Source organism: Lycium barbarum, chromosome 2, assembly GCF_019175385.1.
Source record: "Lycium barbarum isolate Lr01 chromosome 2, ASM1917538v2, whole genome shotgun sequence".
Taxonomy (NCBI): domain Eukaryota; kingdom Viridiplantae; phylum Streptophyta; class Magnoliopsida; order Solanales; family Solanaceae; genus Lycium; species Lycium barbarum.
The window spans coordinates 124,812,573-124,830,119 of NC_083338.1; the positions used below are offsets into that span (position 1 = coordinate 124,812,573).

General features: G+C 36.7%; 1 protein-coding gene across 1 annotated transcript; it reads right to left on the reverse strand.

Annotated features, from left to right (window-relative positions):
• Positions 1-2,217: 2,217 nt before the first annotated feature.
• LOC132627072 (auxin response factor 17) lies at positions 2,218-16,917 on the reverse strand. The gene is made up of 3 exons (XM_060342155.1): positions 15,711-16,917; positions 3,497-4,257; positions 2,218-2,528 (listed from the first exon to the last, which is right to left on the reverse strand). Exons 1-2 carry the CDS (start codon positions 16,755-16,757, stop codon positions 3,523-3,525), a joined length of 1,782 nt encoding a protein of 593 aa, XP_060198138.1. The 5' UTR covers positions 16,758-16,917; the 3' UTR covers positions 2,218-2,528; positions 3,497-3,522.
• Between the last annotated feature and the right edge of the window lie 630 nt (positions 16,918-17,547).

The following is a 17,547-nucleotide window of genomic DNA, read 5'->3' on the forward strand; positions in this document are numbered from 1 at the left end:
TAAGGTTTGCGTACACTTTGTTGTTCATCTACTGAGACATTCTTCTTAAGAGGTGGCCTAACCTCCATCTTATACTCTTATATTCTTGCTGGTGTTCTAGTATAATGGATTTGGTCTTAAATCTGATTGTTCTAGTGGTAGTAATAGATCGTAGTCAACCTTGCAAAGATAAAAAAACGGAACTTAGCACAACTCCTTGAGTTATCTCTCTTTAAGTTATTGACTAATTTGGAAAGCTAAGAACTAATGTTTCTGTGCTAATTGGGTAGTTTGATTAATCCCAACATTACTGCAGCAAAAACACAGCCATAATGGAATGAGTTTTATATTGTCAATTCTGTACTATTTCTATCATTGCTGTTGTTCCTGCCTCCTTTAACAGCTTCACTAGTACTTATTCTGGCCTTAGTGATACATGTTCTAGATTTTATTTTTTATTTTTCAATGGCTTGCTTGTTTTATGGCTGAACTACTGGTTGGATTAGCTCATTTTTCTGTAGGTTATATTCACTTATGCAGCTTTCTTGATTGTCTCTACGTCAGGCAAATTTGGTCAATATGTTTAATGTGGGTATCCGTCACAAATTGTGGCAGATCATCTCTTGTTGCTAAAGCTGTTGCCATTTTTTATGTTATTTTGAGGGCTGAACATTTGAATTGATTGATATACTGAATCTCAAGCTGGAGACCTAACAGGAGGGTATTGCGGTCCTTGTTCATTCGATAAGCTTTGCTTGTGCTTTACCTATGTAGGTAGGGGTATTCACGGTTCGGTTTGGGTCAGTTTTGGATCAAAACCAAAACCAATTCAATTTAGTCGATATTTAAATTATTAAAACCATACTGCGAACACCCCATTTGTAGGGATAATACCGAGTCGGTCTTTAGCTGAACTTCCAGTCCATGCATAGCTTCAAATATATCCCGGGACATGTTATTTTATGCGGTTTCAATTATTTCAGATGGTCTCAGTTACAGAGATAAGATGACATGATCTAGTTCATCAAAGAACCAAAACATTCTTACATTTGGTATCTAAAAACGACCATAACAGATCAACGTCGTATAGTATTCAATGCTGACAAGGGCAGGCCTTTGTACAAGAACTTGTTAACAAGTTTATTTCTAATTCTAATGTGCACAAGAAGGTGGACACCCGAGCTACCAATGAAATCGTCAATGTTTTAATCAAGAAGGTCTAGTGGGCAACCGAAGAAGTTGACATGAACCTCCACATCATCTGGCATATACTAATCCCCAAAATGAGGCTCAGTGAACAGAGTAGTGGTTTCATCCATGTCCACCTCAACGTAGCACTGACCGACATAATTAGAAAAATAGAGAGATGAAAGAAGCATCTTCTAAGGTAACTGATAATCGAAAGAAAAAAAAAAAACACAGGAAGAATTCTAAATGACAAGACGCCTATCATTTGTCAAGGCTAATGCAACTTTAGATTTGTTCCGTTGTGTAAAAGATTCGAAAAGCTTATGATAGCTAAGGGCAAGCCTTGCCTTCACAAGGGCCTAATACAATTGGTATTATTACACATTTTCACAATAAATATATCCTCCGATGTACCCTCATATTTTAATTTCGTAAGGCAAGTCTTTCGCACAATACACCAAGTCGTATTTTGTTTTTAATTCCATGAGAAAAATAAGGAGTGACGAAGTTTAAGTTAAGGTTCATGACTCATGACGTATATAGATCTTGGTTCGCAAACATGGTTGTAGGAGATTCTGATACTATTGAATTATAGTGCATAACAATGATTATAATACCTTAAAATATATTTATGACAACAGGAGGTACTTTGTTTATGTGTGATAGTACCATCCTTTTGCCTAATGCATAATACAACTTTTAATAATCAACTGAAGTGTATCACATCGATAAATCAAGCAGTGGCCATCACACTATATTCCAGATGCATTCAATAAGTAACAAAGCAACATAGAACAGGAAAATGAGTGGAGAAAGATACACAAAAGGGTGAGCACACCCCGGTACTTCATGGGATAAAAGTCGCCCAATGCGTACGTTTATCTAAATCCACCCCCAATTTAGAAGTTTCAAGTGTGCCTAAGTTGGAAGAGGATTTATAAGTGCATTTCGAAAATAAAAGAGGCATGTGTCACTAGTGAAATTGGAAGTTGTAAATTGTATTTTAACCTGGAAAAACTTACCAAAGGAAGAAGGATCGGCAAATGTAGATACCATGAGAATTTTGTTAACTCAATCGAAAAAACATCTACCATACCATCCATAGCAAGTTCTAACTTGCATCTAAAAGGTTAACTGGACATTTGGTTATTTTTCAAAGACACGTATTAACAGCAACATAGAGAATACAATCTCGTGTACTAGCATCATTATCAAGCAAACACAGATTTACTTGACACCTAACATCTTAGACTAAAGCCTGCGTTAGTTCTGAATGTCAAAAAGAAAGCAAACGTCCACAATGGAGCCACTATCCACAATGGAACCACTACTGGAATCAGCTCCGCTCCTCCCTTGGATACCTGCAAAGAATTAGATGAGATAAAAAAAAATGTTACTGCATGCAGCACGCTATATGAAGAATCAGCAACATCCATCTCCATAATCATCATTCAACTATAAATTGAAAGGTATAACAGAGAATTAGGAAGAAAAGGACAAGTCCCAAGTTGCAAAATATCCAACTGAATGTTATATATCATTAGTCAAGTAGCAATTAAAACGAACTGAAGTGCTAGCCTAACACAAAATCACGACTAATTCAGAAATACACTAGTTCATGATACATAACACAGATCGAATGTCCTTTTTGTTGTAATAGAACACAAACCAAGGAACAGAAGGGAGTTTCAAACTCCACTATCTCAATTTCATGAAGTACTTGCAATCCTTTGAACAGTAACAAGAATATCCCAAACTGCTGATCATGCCTAATCTTAAAGCGTTAAAAAATGGAAGTTTTCTTTAGTTCTAATTATTAACACAAGAACTTCCACCGGCCTAGCAGGTCGTCTCAGTTATAGAAAAAGTTAACTCTCTAAGATTAGTGCTTGGAAATCTCACTTCCTCAGACTTAAAATAAAATGAACCGGAAATAACAAACATTAAATTTCTAACAGCAAACTATCTCAATTTCATGAGTTTCTACTATCCTCTTAGCAATACCGAGGATATCCCAATCGTCGGATCATGCTTACTCTCCAGAAGTGAAAAATGGGAGTTTTCTTTAGTTCTTATTATACAAGAACAATAGTATTTGTAGCAGCAACTGTTCCATTTCCACCGGCCTAGCAAGCAGGCCAAATTAGAAAACAAATTTCGAGGGACAACTCTTAATATTTGTACTTCAAAATCTCACATCTTCAGATATAATTAAAATGAACCAGAAAACCCATTTGATATATAGCAGAAAGAGAGAAGATATAAATCTGCAGGCTCTAATAGCTCCATATGTTCTGTCAAGGCATAGTCCAGTCAAGTAGTGTTTTACCTGTACAGCTTTCCAATTGATGGCAATTATGGATTATAGCTATCATATAAAGAACATGATTCGACAGCTGAGGCTCTTTGGTGTTGGACATCAAGATTGTCAAACAGCTTGATACAAGGTTTATTCGGAGATATGTTTGACTTGAATGCACCATCTATCTCTTTAAACACTTGAATGCTATCATTTTCAGAGCAACCAAAACCATCAAAACCTCCTTCAACATGTTCAACATGGATGACCTTACCAAATAACTGGAAAGAATTGACACGAACATTTGTCAGAGAGCTGGAAACCGGTTTTGTAACCAGCTCATTGTCCCAAAAATGCACACTGCTCTGACTATCCGGCGATAAGTTGTCTGGATATGAACTGCCGATATTCAGTTTGGTGGATACACTCTCAAGCTTTGGCTTGATTTCTTCATCTAAGCTATTGTTAGTGCACAACCCAAGGTTATTATTGCTTTTAACATTGGTTAAACTTGATAAACAAATTTGATTTTGCCTGGCTCCCTGCATGCCCACAGGAAAAGATGTACAATTGCCCATTGATGGGCTACAAAGTCCAATTGGAGGATTACTGAACCCTGTCATAGGGAAGAAGAGGTTTTCCTTTCCATCAGGGAGCAACCCATTAGGCAGTGTTATTTTCTTTGATGGAGGAATTCCAGAGTGAAACTGTGGGGTTGGAAGAACACACTCAACTTGCCAAGGGTTCACCCTCTTAGCATGCTGCATAACTTCTGGTTCATCCCAAGTGATCTGCAATAGAAAATCACAAGAATCTCAGATTAGCCTGAAATGAGGCTTGGAGGAAAACCACAACCAACCAAAAAGTATAGCTATATTACTTATTAAACAAGAGAAGCCAAAGGGTAATGCTTCTGGATTGGCAATTTATAAATTGTAATAGCTGGGTGATCCCAATTCAAAATTACAGTGAGGTTGCTCCAATGGCAAGAGCACTTCAACCAAAAAAGGGTTGAGAGTTCCAACTCAAGCAAGTAAAGTGGGAAAAGGCTACTGTTGATTTCTAGGCAGAATTTTGGGGCCTGAGTAGGATTTACCATCTCAAAAATGGTTCTCCTGGTTCTTAATTATTAGGGAAATCCACAAAAGGACACACAGCAAATTTATTGGGGAAAGATATTATAGAACCCTGCAGAACCAGCTAAGAAAACCATAACACCCACTCCACCATACCTCGGTGCCCTGTATATAATTTATTGGAAAAGAACTCTCAAACATGAAAATCAGAATGATTGTTAGATGTGAAACCTGATCTATCATAATAAGTAATTCAATTATAGGGAGTCAAATATAATGGAGAGACAATTACAGAAACTAGAGATCCTATCATCATATAATACTTGCACTTCTGAATATGAGATTGCAAAATGAATCTCAATAAATGTAGCGTTAAAAGGCAAAGATCAGTTTGACTGATATTGTGATAGCATAATAGGCTCTATTAAATGTGCAATTAAAGAATCTGGTAAATGTACTACTTACCCTTGACACAATTTAGAACTTACTAAAAACAATTGCAATGCACTAATATGCGAAGGCGTAAGCACCACTTGATGTGAGATTAGAACACACGGGTGTGTTTGGTATGAAGGAAAATGTTCTTGAAAATAAGTGGTTTACTTACTATTTCTTGTATTTTGTGAGCAAGCAGAAAATTTTACCCCAAAAGCATTTTTATATAATCTAGGGAAACATTATGTGGATGGAGGTGGGTGGTAGGGGTGTGGGGATGGTGCAGATGGGGCCGATGCGGGGGTGATGTGGGAGTGGGGTGTGTTGGAGGGTACAGAGGAGACAATCAGTGTAGAATGCCACTTATGGAACTTATGTTCACTACTTACACTAGGGAAGTCATTTTCCTCATTTTTAAGGAACTTGTTTTCCTAGAGAAAATGTTTTCAAAAATTTTGACCAACCAAACAAGAGAAAAATTGAAAACTCCATACCAAACACACCCACTGTCTACTGACTTTTACTTCAAATGTTCACACAAAGAGTCTCTTTAGTTTTTTTTTTTTCTTTTTCCGTTCTTTCGCATCTTTCCATTCTTGTTATTACCCAGGCTCCCAGCGGCCAGCTTCTCTTTGTTTTCTTCTCCCTCTCCTTTGACATCCTAATTCCCCCAACCACCAGCAAGCTCCCATATATACTTTATGGACTGAACATTGTACTAACTTCTCTCTTTCTATAGATTGCAAGGACACTTATATCAGTTTAGCAAGATTCATTATAATTTATAAGTTTCAAAGGCAGGAACTGAAGAAACCAATCTTGAATATCAGTTTACCATTGCCTCGGCAAGAAAGTAAGAAAAGAAAAGGCAAATAACTATGGAAGAACAACCATAGTGCTAAAAAGGACACATGGCAAGCTTGTAGTGTCATAAGAAGTTACTGCTCAATAGTGATATCCCTCATCATTATTCTATCAATAACAAATCAATTATCAATGTATTATTTTATTGAACAACAACAACAACAACATACCCAGTGAAATCCCACAAAGTGGGGTCTGGGGAAGGTAGAGTGTATGCATACCTTACTCCTACCTTGGGAGGTAGAAAGGTTGTTTCCGGTAGACCCTCGGCACAGGGACATGCAATTCAAAGCAGCATAAAAAATCATGGCAAAATACTATAAAAGCATAATAAAGTAGTCTAAAAAAAGGAGCAGTAACTACTATAAATTAATACGATAATTGAAGTACAAGAAACAACATAGCGTAACAGAAATCGAAGAACATAATACTATGACTACTAGTACGAACGGATAAGTAGGACAACGCTCAATTGCCTATTGACCTTCTACCCTAATTCGTGTCCTCCATAACCTCCTATCTAAGGTCATATCCTCGGTAAGCTAGACTGACACCATGTCCTGTCTAATCACCTCTCCCCAATACTTCTTCGACCTACATCTACCTCTCCTGAAACCGTCCATAGCCAACCTCTCACACCTCCGCACTGGGGCATCCATGCATCTCCTCTGCACATGTCTGAACCATCTCAGTCTCGCTTCCCGCATCTTATCCTCCACCGAGGTCACTCCCATCTTGTCCTAGATATCTTCATTTCTAATCCTATCTCTCCTAGTACGCCCACACATCCATCGCAACATCCTCATTTCCATAACTTTCATCATCTAAATGTGAAGTTCTTGACTGGCCACCACTCCGTCCCATACAATATAGTTGGTCTAACCACCAGTCTATAGAAATTGCCTTTTTAAGTCTTGGTGGCACCATTTCATCCACCCTACACCAATACGACGAGTAACAGCATTGTCAATCTCTCCATTTCCTTGGATAATAAACCCAAGATACTTAAAACTTCCTTTCTTTTGAATGACCTAGGTAACGAGCCTCACTTCCACGCCGGCCTCATGCGGCACATCACTGAACTTGTACTATTCTGTCTTGGTCCTACTCAACCTGAACCCTTTATTGAAATGGAAAAAATAACGGATTGATAATTGCTTTGTCATTGATAGAACAATGATGAGGGATTATCAATGTATTACCATCATTCCTTTATTTTTCTGCCAAGAAATTAATCTATCATTTGTTTGCCTTTACTTATCAAATATGGACCTTCCATATAATGCTTCTAAGCTCAAAGTCTCAACATTAGGAAATTAAAATCTATTTGGTCAAAGCAAATATATAGTCAAGATTTTCTCTATAGCTACCACTATAGTTGCAATTAGCTGAGATTCTCTTATTTAATATCATCAGGCATGTGCCACATGCATGAAAATGGATAGTTTCACTCAGATTTACAGTTTTTTTTTATCATTGCATAAATAAGTGAATCTACAGACTTAATAGATTTATTTTTGTAAACTTCTTCTCACGGTTTCCTCCATAATCATTTTTAAATTATGAGATCCACTAGAAACACTATTAGGAATTGATTAATGATCAGTACGTTAGACTATTAAGGTACAACCCTTTCAACTAAGTGAATTTATTCAACATGTAACAGAAATACCCGGTTAGTCCCATCATTTACCGGGTTGTCGACCAACTTTTTATTTGATTATAGGACATATGAAATTCAAATACCTATGCCTTATATTCTAAGGCTAGACTTAAGTACATACATTTGTACCTTTAAGACAATAGTGGAGGAATTTCAGGTGAATCACTTCTATAAATCTGACATTTTATACTGTGAATTAAATCAGGTGAAGCATGTCTATAAATCTCACCTTTTATACTTTGAATTTCTAAACAGGAACTGCTAAGGTACATATTTCAACAACAAAATCACAGCAATAATAAACCTAACCAAGTGTCTACAATAAAACAGAGGTTTTATAATGAAAGTGAAAGCAGTGAATATAGCAACAATATAGCTGGAAGATTAGCCCAGGCCCAAATACAAATGTCGACCAACTATATTTATAAACCTACTTGCTGTCTAAGCAATTTAAGAATTTATTTGGCTCAAGTTATGCCATATCTATACTACTAATTTTCCAGAATATTTAGTTATGCCATTTTTCTTTGATTTACTCAAGTCACACATACCAAAAAAAGAATTTCCCAACTCATCTCCCTCAAGTTTCAGCCTTGTTTTGTGAGGTTTACCAAATTTTGTTAAACAAACCAGCTAAATGAACAATTGTCCTTGTTTACAACTAATGGCCCTTGATTGCAAAGTAAAGAATATCAAGTGTCGGACCTCCAGGTTTTAATGGTGTTGCCCTAATACATCTGTTAGTTGTAAAATTAATTGAGAAAGATAAGAGCTTGCCCAAGATGAACTGCTGATGACTGGTGAGGAATGGGTAGCTGGATGGAGACATGAAAAATTGTGGCAGCTATAACATTTCAAAAAGTGGGACATCACGGTGGCAGGAAGCAGGACAAAAGAGAAGCAAAACAGAGAAGCTTGGGTGATAATATAAGCAACCGAAAGAAAAAGAATATTTTATCATTTGATCGAAAAACCAACAAAAGAATATTCTATCTATTGATAGAAAACCAAATGTATGTGGAGCTTGGAGGAGGAAAACGCCTCAGGAAGTAGTTTGATGGGCAAAGCATGAGGTATAAACAGATTAAGGGTGAGTGCACTTTATCCCAAATAAACGTTGGTGACAGAGAGAGTGCATTAGGCAGTGTTGCCAAACGATAAAGTGGGGAACAGATACACTGATACAGAAATTATTAACAGAAACAGGACAAAAGTCCATGGTGACTAACCCACATCAACTTATAAGTATCATTTACTTAATAATTTGGTGTTTAATTGAGGAATTTAGAGCAATAATCAATGATTTTGTCAGCATTTTCATGTTCTATACGTTTTGGAGGGAGTTTGCAGAAAAATAAGAGGTAACAGGAAGAATGTTAGTGTTGCTGCTATTGCAGGGCATGTGTCGGGCACGGCATAGAGGGAAATGGTCAAATTAGGAAAATGCAGCATTGTTGATCACATAACTCTAACTGCGATCGCAGCACAAAGAGACCTGACCTACATCAGGAATACGCTATTATTGCTCTTACAGCCTATGGCCCGGCATCTCAGCACTAAAGGATATCAGGATCGGAAGGGTCTTTTGGTAGAATTTTTAGGTTATTCCAAATCATATAAATACTCATCTTAGAGTACGGGAAGCTGTCTATAGTTGGAAATCAGAGCTTGGCAGCAAGATTTAAGTTTCCTTGACCTTGGATTGAAGATGGCAAAATGCTTAGAGTTTTTCTAATCTTTTTTTCTCTATCTTTAATCTCATCCTTGTTGTTATCGTATTTGGATAATTAATATGGATTAGAGCCGTGGAAATAGCCTCTTGCAGAAATGCAAGGTAAGGCTGCGTACAACAGACCCTTGTGGTCCGGCCCTTCCCCGGACCCCGCACATAGCGGGAGCTTAGTGCACCGGGCTGCCCTTTTTTTAGTATGGATTACAAGACGGTTGTCATATAAGCTCTACAGCTAGGGTTGTGAACAAACTTCTTTGTTTATTTAACATTTTAATTTATTTCTTACCTATTGCGTTTGGTTAAATTGTTATTCGATTAATCATGCATTGTATTGATTCTCTAAGTCCTATCAACTCTTGAAAAAGCTCATTTACTTTGGCTTGAACTCAAACGAAGAAATTTAAGATTGGGTCTAGCTTAATCAACAAGGATTTGGATTATTTAAAGGATTAACAAGACCTAACCTACTATGATTAAGACTACGGGTAGGGGCTTCACTCTGTACACATAATTGGATAAACTTAATGCTTTTTGGTTGAATTCAAGAAAGTTAACTAGAATAGTATCCTGTTTTATCAGGGATATTAATGGGTAATTAAGAATCTAGTTAATTAGTGACGTTAAAGGGGAGACTAAGAATTCATAACAAATGACATTGACTTTAAACACAATAGTGAGAGCTCAGGCAATGCATGCATTGAATTAGACTTGAGGTGAGCTTGCAACCCTAAATTCTAAATCCCTTGCTTTCTCAAATCGACTGACCACCATCGATCATTTTAGGTGCTTTCATAGATAGTTATGTTTTGCTTTGGCAGTAATTGCAATATCGTTTTACAAGTGTCTTGGCTTATCATAAGATAAATCCACTAGCGATATGGTTCTCCCCAATATTGTTCCATGTAAGATTACCCACACCGGGTGTTATAGTTGTGATGACTGCTTATTCTATACTGAGTTGGATAATGTTAACAAAACTAGGGTTGAGGAATGGTTGTAAAGAGCATAGGGCTAAGTATGTCTCTTAATGTTCAACAACGGGTAAAGATCCGACCAGACCAATGCAATAATCGTATTAGAAGCTCATCAAGAAAATACTTATACCTAATTTCATTCCTATCCTGCCAAAACGATGTCCATTACCTGTCACAAAAATAGGTTACAAGTCCACTGGAGGACTAATTGTAGTCATAATGGCATAAAGGGAGCTTTGATGAGACAACCCAAGTAAAATTATTCTTTTGGTCCTTTTTTCCTTCTTTTGTTTTTGGTATAACCATCTCATCGTTGGCCAGACTAATCCAGATTCCCCGGCTAAAATTATTGATTAGCCCTATTGTCTTTTATATTCTAACCTAAGGACCTTTAGGGATCGTTTGATTGAAGGATAAGGATAATAATGCCGGGATCCTACGTTTGGTTGAATTGTTTTATCCTGGTATAAGTAATTATGTATACCACAGACGTTGTATGCTTTTTATACAACATTCGACGTGGGATAACAATCGCGGAATAAGCTAATCCGGGGATAAAGTATCAAATGACAAAAATGCCCTTCTTGAAAGTTCTTCTCCCAATGTCATTTTTGAGAAGGTTATCCCCAAGTCATTTAGGAAAGCCAAGATTAAAATTGAAAATAAGAATTTTTCTAATGTAAACAAAACATATGTTTTGTATTATACCTCGTATATCCCATTTCTAATTTAATGAACCAAACATCTACAAAAAAAAAAAAAAAAAAAAAAAAAAAAAAAGAGGTTATATCCATTAAATAATCTCGTTATTATATAATCTTTGTATTATAATCTTCACATTATAATCTCTGAATAACTTGTTCGCAAACCAAATGACTCCTTAGGGTTTTGCAACCGTTAAAAAACATTTGGTGCACCATCCCTGCATGTATATGCTAGAATATATGAAAGGAAAGAAATGCGAGATGCTTTTAAGGGAAGAAAGTTAGTGTACAACAGCTTAATTATAAATGTTTATCGCTTTTGGCTTTTTGGTGTAATCTATCGGATGTAAAGGGTGAAGATACTATGTTAGATTCCATACGTATCCTTACAAGAATAGGACCTTTATTCCAACTATCCTTCTTTTTGTTTTTTGGTACAGAAGGATTACTATCCGAAGGGTAGCGGCTCCGGGTTTTAAAAAAAAAAAAAAGAATAGGACCTTTATTGCAGCTATCCTTCTTTTTGTTTTTTGGTACAGAAGGATTACTGACTATTGTACTGCCTTGGCACCAACTTAGTGCTAAGTTGTTGATTTTAGTACATAATCTACTTACCTTCCAAAAAGAAAAGATCAAACCCTCGATACTTCCCTTTGGTTTAACCACCATGAAAAGACACTTCAAGGTGGATTAGAGCACATTTTCTCCCTCTCCCATTCATCCTGCTATTAGCAGCCTTAAGTTAGCATGAAATCAATCTTCCCGAAAAGCACTACGCTTTCTCCCTCGAAGTCATGCAACTTTGCTCCCAATTAAGCTATACGAACCTCCTCTGACGGCTTTTTGAGTTTTAACTATTTAGAGGGAGAGTAGAAGGTCAGTGCCTTCTCTCTTTCCTAAACTCGGAGAGTCATGGAGGAGCTTCATTCTGGTGAAGACTCATCCCCATGAATTTCGCAACCTTGCTAGCAGTATAATTCCAGCCCAAGTCACTTGCAATCTCTGGGATAACGATCTTCTACTACCTTTCTGAGATACAATTCAAACATATCAGCCATACGTGTTAAAGTCCTTCAAGGAAAAAGTGGAGTGTATCTGTTCGGTACTCTTCCAACTTCTGCAATTATTCTCTGCACCTTCTGTAGCTAATCGCAGAAACTTGCAGACTCCCAGTAGTTATGTCAATGAATGGTGATTCTGTCTTTGTTCTTTTTCTTTGGTTGGGTGGGGAGTAGGGGGTGGGGGGAGTTGGTTCCATAACTTCTCCTTTTTGCAATTATCTCATACCATTCTTTTTTCATCTCCATAAATGGGGTGAATCTACTTTTCCTAGGTTAATGTTACAAGTAAACAAAATTCATCATTTAATACTACTTGATGAAATATTCCGCTGGAGTAGATCTATTTTGTCTCACAAAGTTCAATTGAGAAACAAAAGGGAATTTCTCTCTCTGAACTCTGAAGTTCCGTTATACTCTGCCAGCTCCAATAATCTGTTATCACCGTCCTCATTTGTTTATAGTTTTTTTAGTCCTAATATCTTTTCTCCGCATTCTTACTGTTCTCTAGATAGGTTGTGTGAAAGATGACAAACATCTTCATGTCCAAAAGATAAATAGCATGAAGAATGGACAGAACACAGTGTATCACTGGATTGCCTTACACATGTTGTGTACTGTGCATATCTAACAGATATCCATGTTAGTCATGCCAGCCATTTTGGGGTTCTGCTTCAAGATATGGTAAAACTTCATAACTATTAACCCCTTAGCAGGAGATTAATTGATTCAGAGAGACTATTTGAATCTACATATGCTACATGAAGAAAACAACATTCTGTGACCAAAATACCAAACAATTAAAAGCTGCATAAATTTGCAATTGCATTGAATGACGTGACTATTCAGACATAGTCGGGGTAATTTATTGCGGCATCCTCAACAAAATTTAATTGCATCAGCACAGAAGGAAAAGAATATCTTCCTATAAAAATTTTGTATCAAGTCATCACAAATGGATAGAGAAAACACTCAAAATGATTCCTAAAGTTTGGTTTACTCAAAATCATCCTGATGTATCATGTGAAGCACTAATAATCCTCCACGGATGCAACGCCAATGCACTTTTTGATCCTGATGCACGGTTTCCTTTCATACCTAACACAACTTGCTTAAAAGCTCACCTGAACAGTAACATGTCCATTGGCAAAACCGATAAGCTTTATAGGTTCAAAATGATTCAACATTTTTTTTTTAAAAAAAAAAAAAAAGAAAGGTGCAGGGCATTTCTGGGATAAAAGTTCTCATCCTTGATACGATTTGTTATATGCTTAGCTTTATTTTCTTTGTTTGTTTCTTTGTTTATATTATGGTTTTTTCTAAAAATATTTTTTATTTAATATTTTTTTTGCAGTAAATGAGCAAAGACTTTGCATTCTTTTAGTTTACTGTTGTTTTATTTTCTTGATTCTTGTGATATTGTCGAAAGATGAAAGTATTTACTTGATGTGATAATACTGAACTCATAAACAACCTTGAACTGAGAAATGAGGCCGGCAAGATAAATACTTGAAAGGAAGAGGAGTTTTGAATGATTTCTCATGATAAATTTTGGTTAACCACGGAGATGGAATAGATCGTGTTGCACTTAGGTCTTGCTTAGGTTGTTTGACACTTATTTGGGATCAAAGTTAATTGGATTATGGAAACATTTGGGTTATTATTCGGGTGAGCTTCGTTTTTGAGTCAAAGGTAACCATTTGTATTAACCATAACTTAACACCTAAAAAATGTTAAGTTAAGAACTTTACAGAATCATACTTACAGCAAAAGTCAGTGCCCCTATTCAAAAGCTAAAACTTATACATTGCCAATTAAATCTACCAATTCTCCTATATCCCCCCACAAATTCTGTTTACACCAAAAAAAGAACAAACTAAGACAATTCATCCTGATTTTCTGAATGGAACTGCTATCCTCAAAATGTCTTGAATTCCTTTCTTTCCAGACTACCCACCATATACAAGCAGGGATGACCTGCCACCATCACTATTTCTTTTCCCCACACTTTTCCAACTGCTTAGAAGTCCCAATGTAGAACCAGGCATTACCCATTCAACACCCAAAATACAACAGAACATGTGCCACAGATTTGTAGTTGTCTTGCAATGCAAAAAAAAGATGCTCATTGTTTTCACCTTCCTGCCCACATAATAGACATCTTGAACAAATCTGAAAACCTCTTCTTTGTAGTTATTCGGGTGAGCTTCTTAGGTAGTTTTGAGTTCTAGATAAAGTCATGAAACCATTGGCCAGAACCAAAAGTGCACCAATTTTACATACATGGAGGACTACTAGAATGCCACATAATACAATAGGGACGACTGAGTAAAGACCCAAACTTAAGGGATGGATTCTCCAAATAGATACACAACTGAATTGGAAGTTCAATAATTGTAGCGCACTACTTGTTAACATGCCACTGACAAATCTTTCTACTTCCTGAATTTTAACAAAGGTAAAACAAACAATGCACTTAACATAACAGAAGATATTAGCATTTGCAGATTAATGAGAATCATACCAATAAGTCACAGTATTTTTACAGCCATATTTTATATATTACTATGAACTGCAATCCGCAGAAAATGGATTTATTAACCATCACAACATATCCGAGAGAACTCCATGTGAAAATGATAACGTCCCTTGATGTCAGAAACAGACAGTAGCTTTAGTTAGAGAAAAAAGATATACTATCACTATTAGTTACATCCTAAAGGGCAGAATGAAGAAATCCATGCTCAAATAACAACTACAATAACTAGTCTACAATTCAAGCTGTTCAAGAGCAGCCCTCTGTCGCAACCCGCACCCATCGGTCCTCCAATGCATTTCCAAAGTTACCACCACAATATCACGAATCAGAAAGTTTAGTATTTAATAAACTCATTATCCTGTAACACACCACCAACAAATTTTACTACTTCCTGAACTATATAAAGTAAAATAGAGAATGCACTTAACATAAAAGAAGTTTGGCTTTTCATCTGTAGATCTTTGAGAAAGGTCCCGAGAAGTCAAAGCATTAGTAGGAGCGTAGATATATTACTATCAACTGCAGACAACTAATTGATTACCAATGCAACATATTCACAACAACTATGGCTCACACTGATCCGAGGCCATGATCATAGATAGGCAGAAATGGAGGTTGAGGATAGGGCAGAAGGTTAGAAGGTACTTGAGCGCGTGTAGTTTCCCATATCACTATTAATAGTAGTACTCTCCTATATATTGATTCCCGATTTTTCTATTACATGTTGTCTCCTTTGCTTTATTATCACCCTTCTATTATCTTATTGATCGATTTCTATTAGCATCTATTATTTCTTTTGCTTTCGGCTATCGTATTATTTGCTGTTGATATTGTTCTGTTCTTCATTGTGGTATTTCCTTTTCAAACTTGCTTTAAACTACTTCATTTGAACCGAGGGTCTTTCGGAAACAGCCTCTCTACCTCCACAAAGTAGGGGTAAGGCTGTGTTCCCCAAACCCCGCTTGTGAGAATACACTGGGTATGTTGTTGTATGGCTAACAATGATAACAATGTTCCCCGAAGCAGATACCGATAACAAACAGCTTTAATCAGGAAAAAAGACAAACCGATGCAAGTACCATTAACAGTTCCATGCTCAAATGACAATAATTTTAACTAGTCTACAATTGAAATAACTCTAATCCATGAACATATAAATAGAAAAACATCAACACAAAGCTGCATTAATCATAACTCACCTGAAGCATACGCCACGGAGATCCACGCCAAGGTCCACTTTCAGGCAAAACAACACACGAAACAGTCCCTTGAAAACAAGCAGTCCTACACGAATCCTCCGTCTCCACAGCCATCTTAACCCTCATCCCTACACTCCAAAACACACTCGACGACGCCTCAACAATCTCCGCCCTCACCACGAAATCTGCCCGTCCTGCCCTCGGATAACACGACACCTCAAATCCCATTCCCCTCATCGCCATCTCAGCTGCCTCCGATACCTCCGTCCCCACCCGCCCCTCCCCGGTCCCACCCGTACTAACTTTAATTTCTTCACGTTTCAATAGAGTGTTAGTCCATCTCTGGTTAATATTATTATTTCCTCTTATAGCTCTTCTTACACCTATATAAAGCTCTCCTGTTCCGATTTTTCGTATAAACACAGCCGAATCACCGGCCACGAGTTTTTTACTGTTGACGAACTTGCTCCAACCTGTAGTCAACAAATGCCGACGTGGCGTGCCTCGGTAAATGTGCCGGAACTCGAATTCCGTACCGTGTATATCGCGTATAGCCAAATTCTGAACCGGCGGTTCAGCAACGAAATTCAACCGAGGGAATATGGAATCAGCACAGAACCGCGGTACAGAGAATCCTCCCCCATTATTCGCATCTGACGGCGTCAAAATCTTCACAAACGAAACAACGTCGTCGTTTTGTAAATCCTCATCCTCATTATTATTATTATTATTATTATTATTAACGGTAACGCCGTTATTCTCGTTATTGTTATTGTTAATAATGGGAACAAGGAAGATTTTAGCGAATGCTTCGTCAGTTACTGTGTCGGCAAGATAACGGACGGAGAGTACACGGCAGAGAATAAAGGGAGGGATAACGAAGTTAAGGAAGATAGGGGAACCACTGTTTGCTGCATGTTCAGAGTGTCCTTGAGGGAAGTAATAAACCCTGGAACCAACGGTTGGGATTTGAACAGAGTTACCAGCGATTGCTCGCCAGATAGTAGGGTCCACATCATTAACGGCTGTGATTGAAGACTGCTGCATTGGAGAGAATATACAGAGAATATTTTTTTGGTTAGAGAGTGGTCGGAGTACTGGTGTTAAAAAGGGGTGTGGGAGAGAAAGAAGAGTGAATAGGGCTATATATTTGCCTGAGTTTGTGGTGTTAATTACAAAAATGGGCACCACGACAATTTGAATGTCATATTTTGTACTTGTATTGAAGGGAACTGTATCTGTACTGACGTCAGATAAAGTTGCGTGGAGTTCACCTCCTTTTTTAAAAAAAATATCTAGGATAAAATTTTCTCGAGAATAAGTTATGTAAAAGATTTGGAATAATTAAAAGCTTTGTCTGGAAAAAATATTTTATACGTAAAAAAAAAAAAATCATAAACTATCCATGTCTTACAAGTTTAATACTTAAATTATGAGGTACTTTATTACCTCTAAAACTTTTTATCAAATCTTTTGTTACTGTCAAATGATAATATCCCCAATAGAAAAGATTGAATATTAAAATAAATGTTGAGTGCGTGTTATTGTCATAGTATATATATATTAATCGAGTCGATCATTATTGATAAAATTTAGTTGTAATTGGCAAAGAATTTATCATTTCTCTATTAAATTATATTTGTGTGCTTATTTTAAAGTTATGAATTTTAACTAATTTACTGATGTTAGTAAAGAATATAAAGTTTTGAAGAAGACGGAAAATGAGTTAGAGGAGAAGAAAGAAAAAACAAAAATGCAAATAAGAAGTAAGAATACTTAATAAGTACAAAATAAATATAAAATATCACATAGATGTTCGTTTTAGCCGATGTTTTAA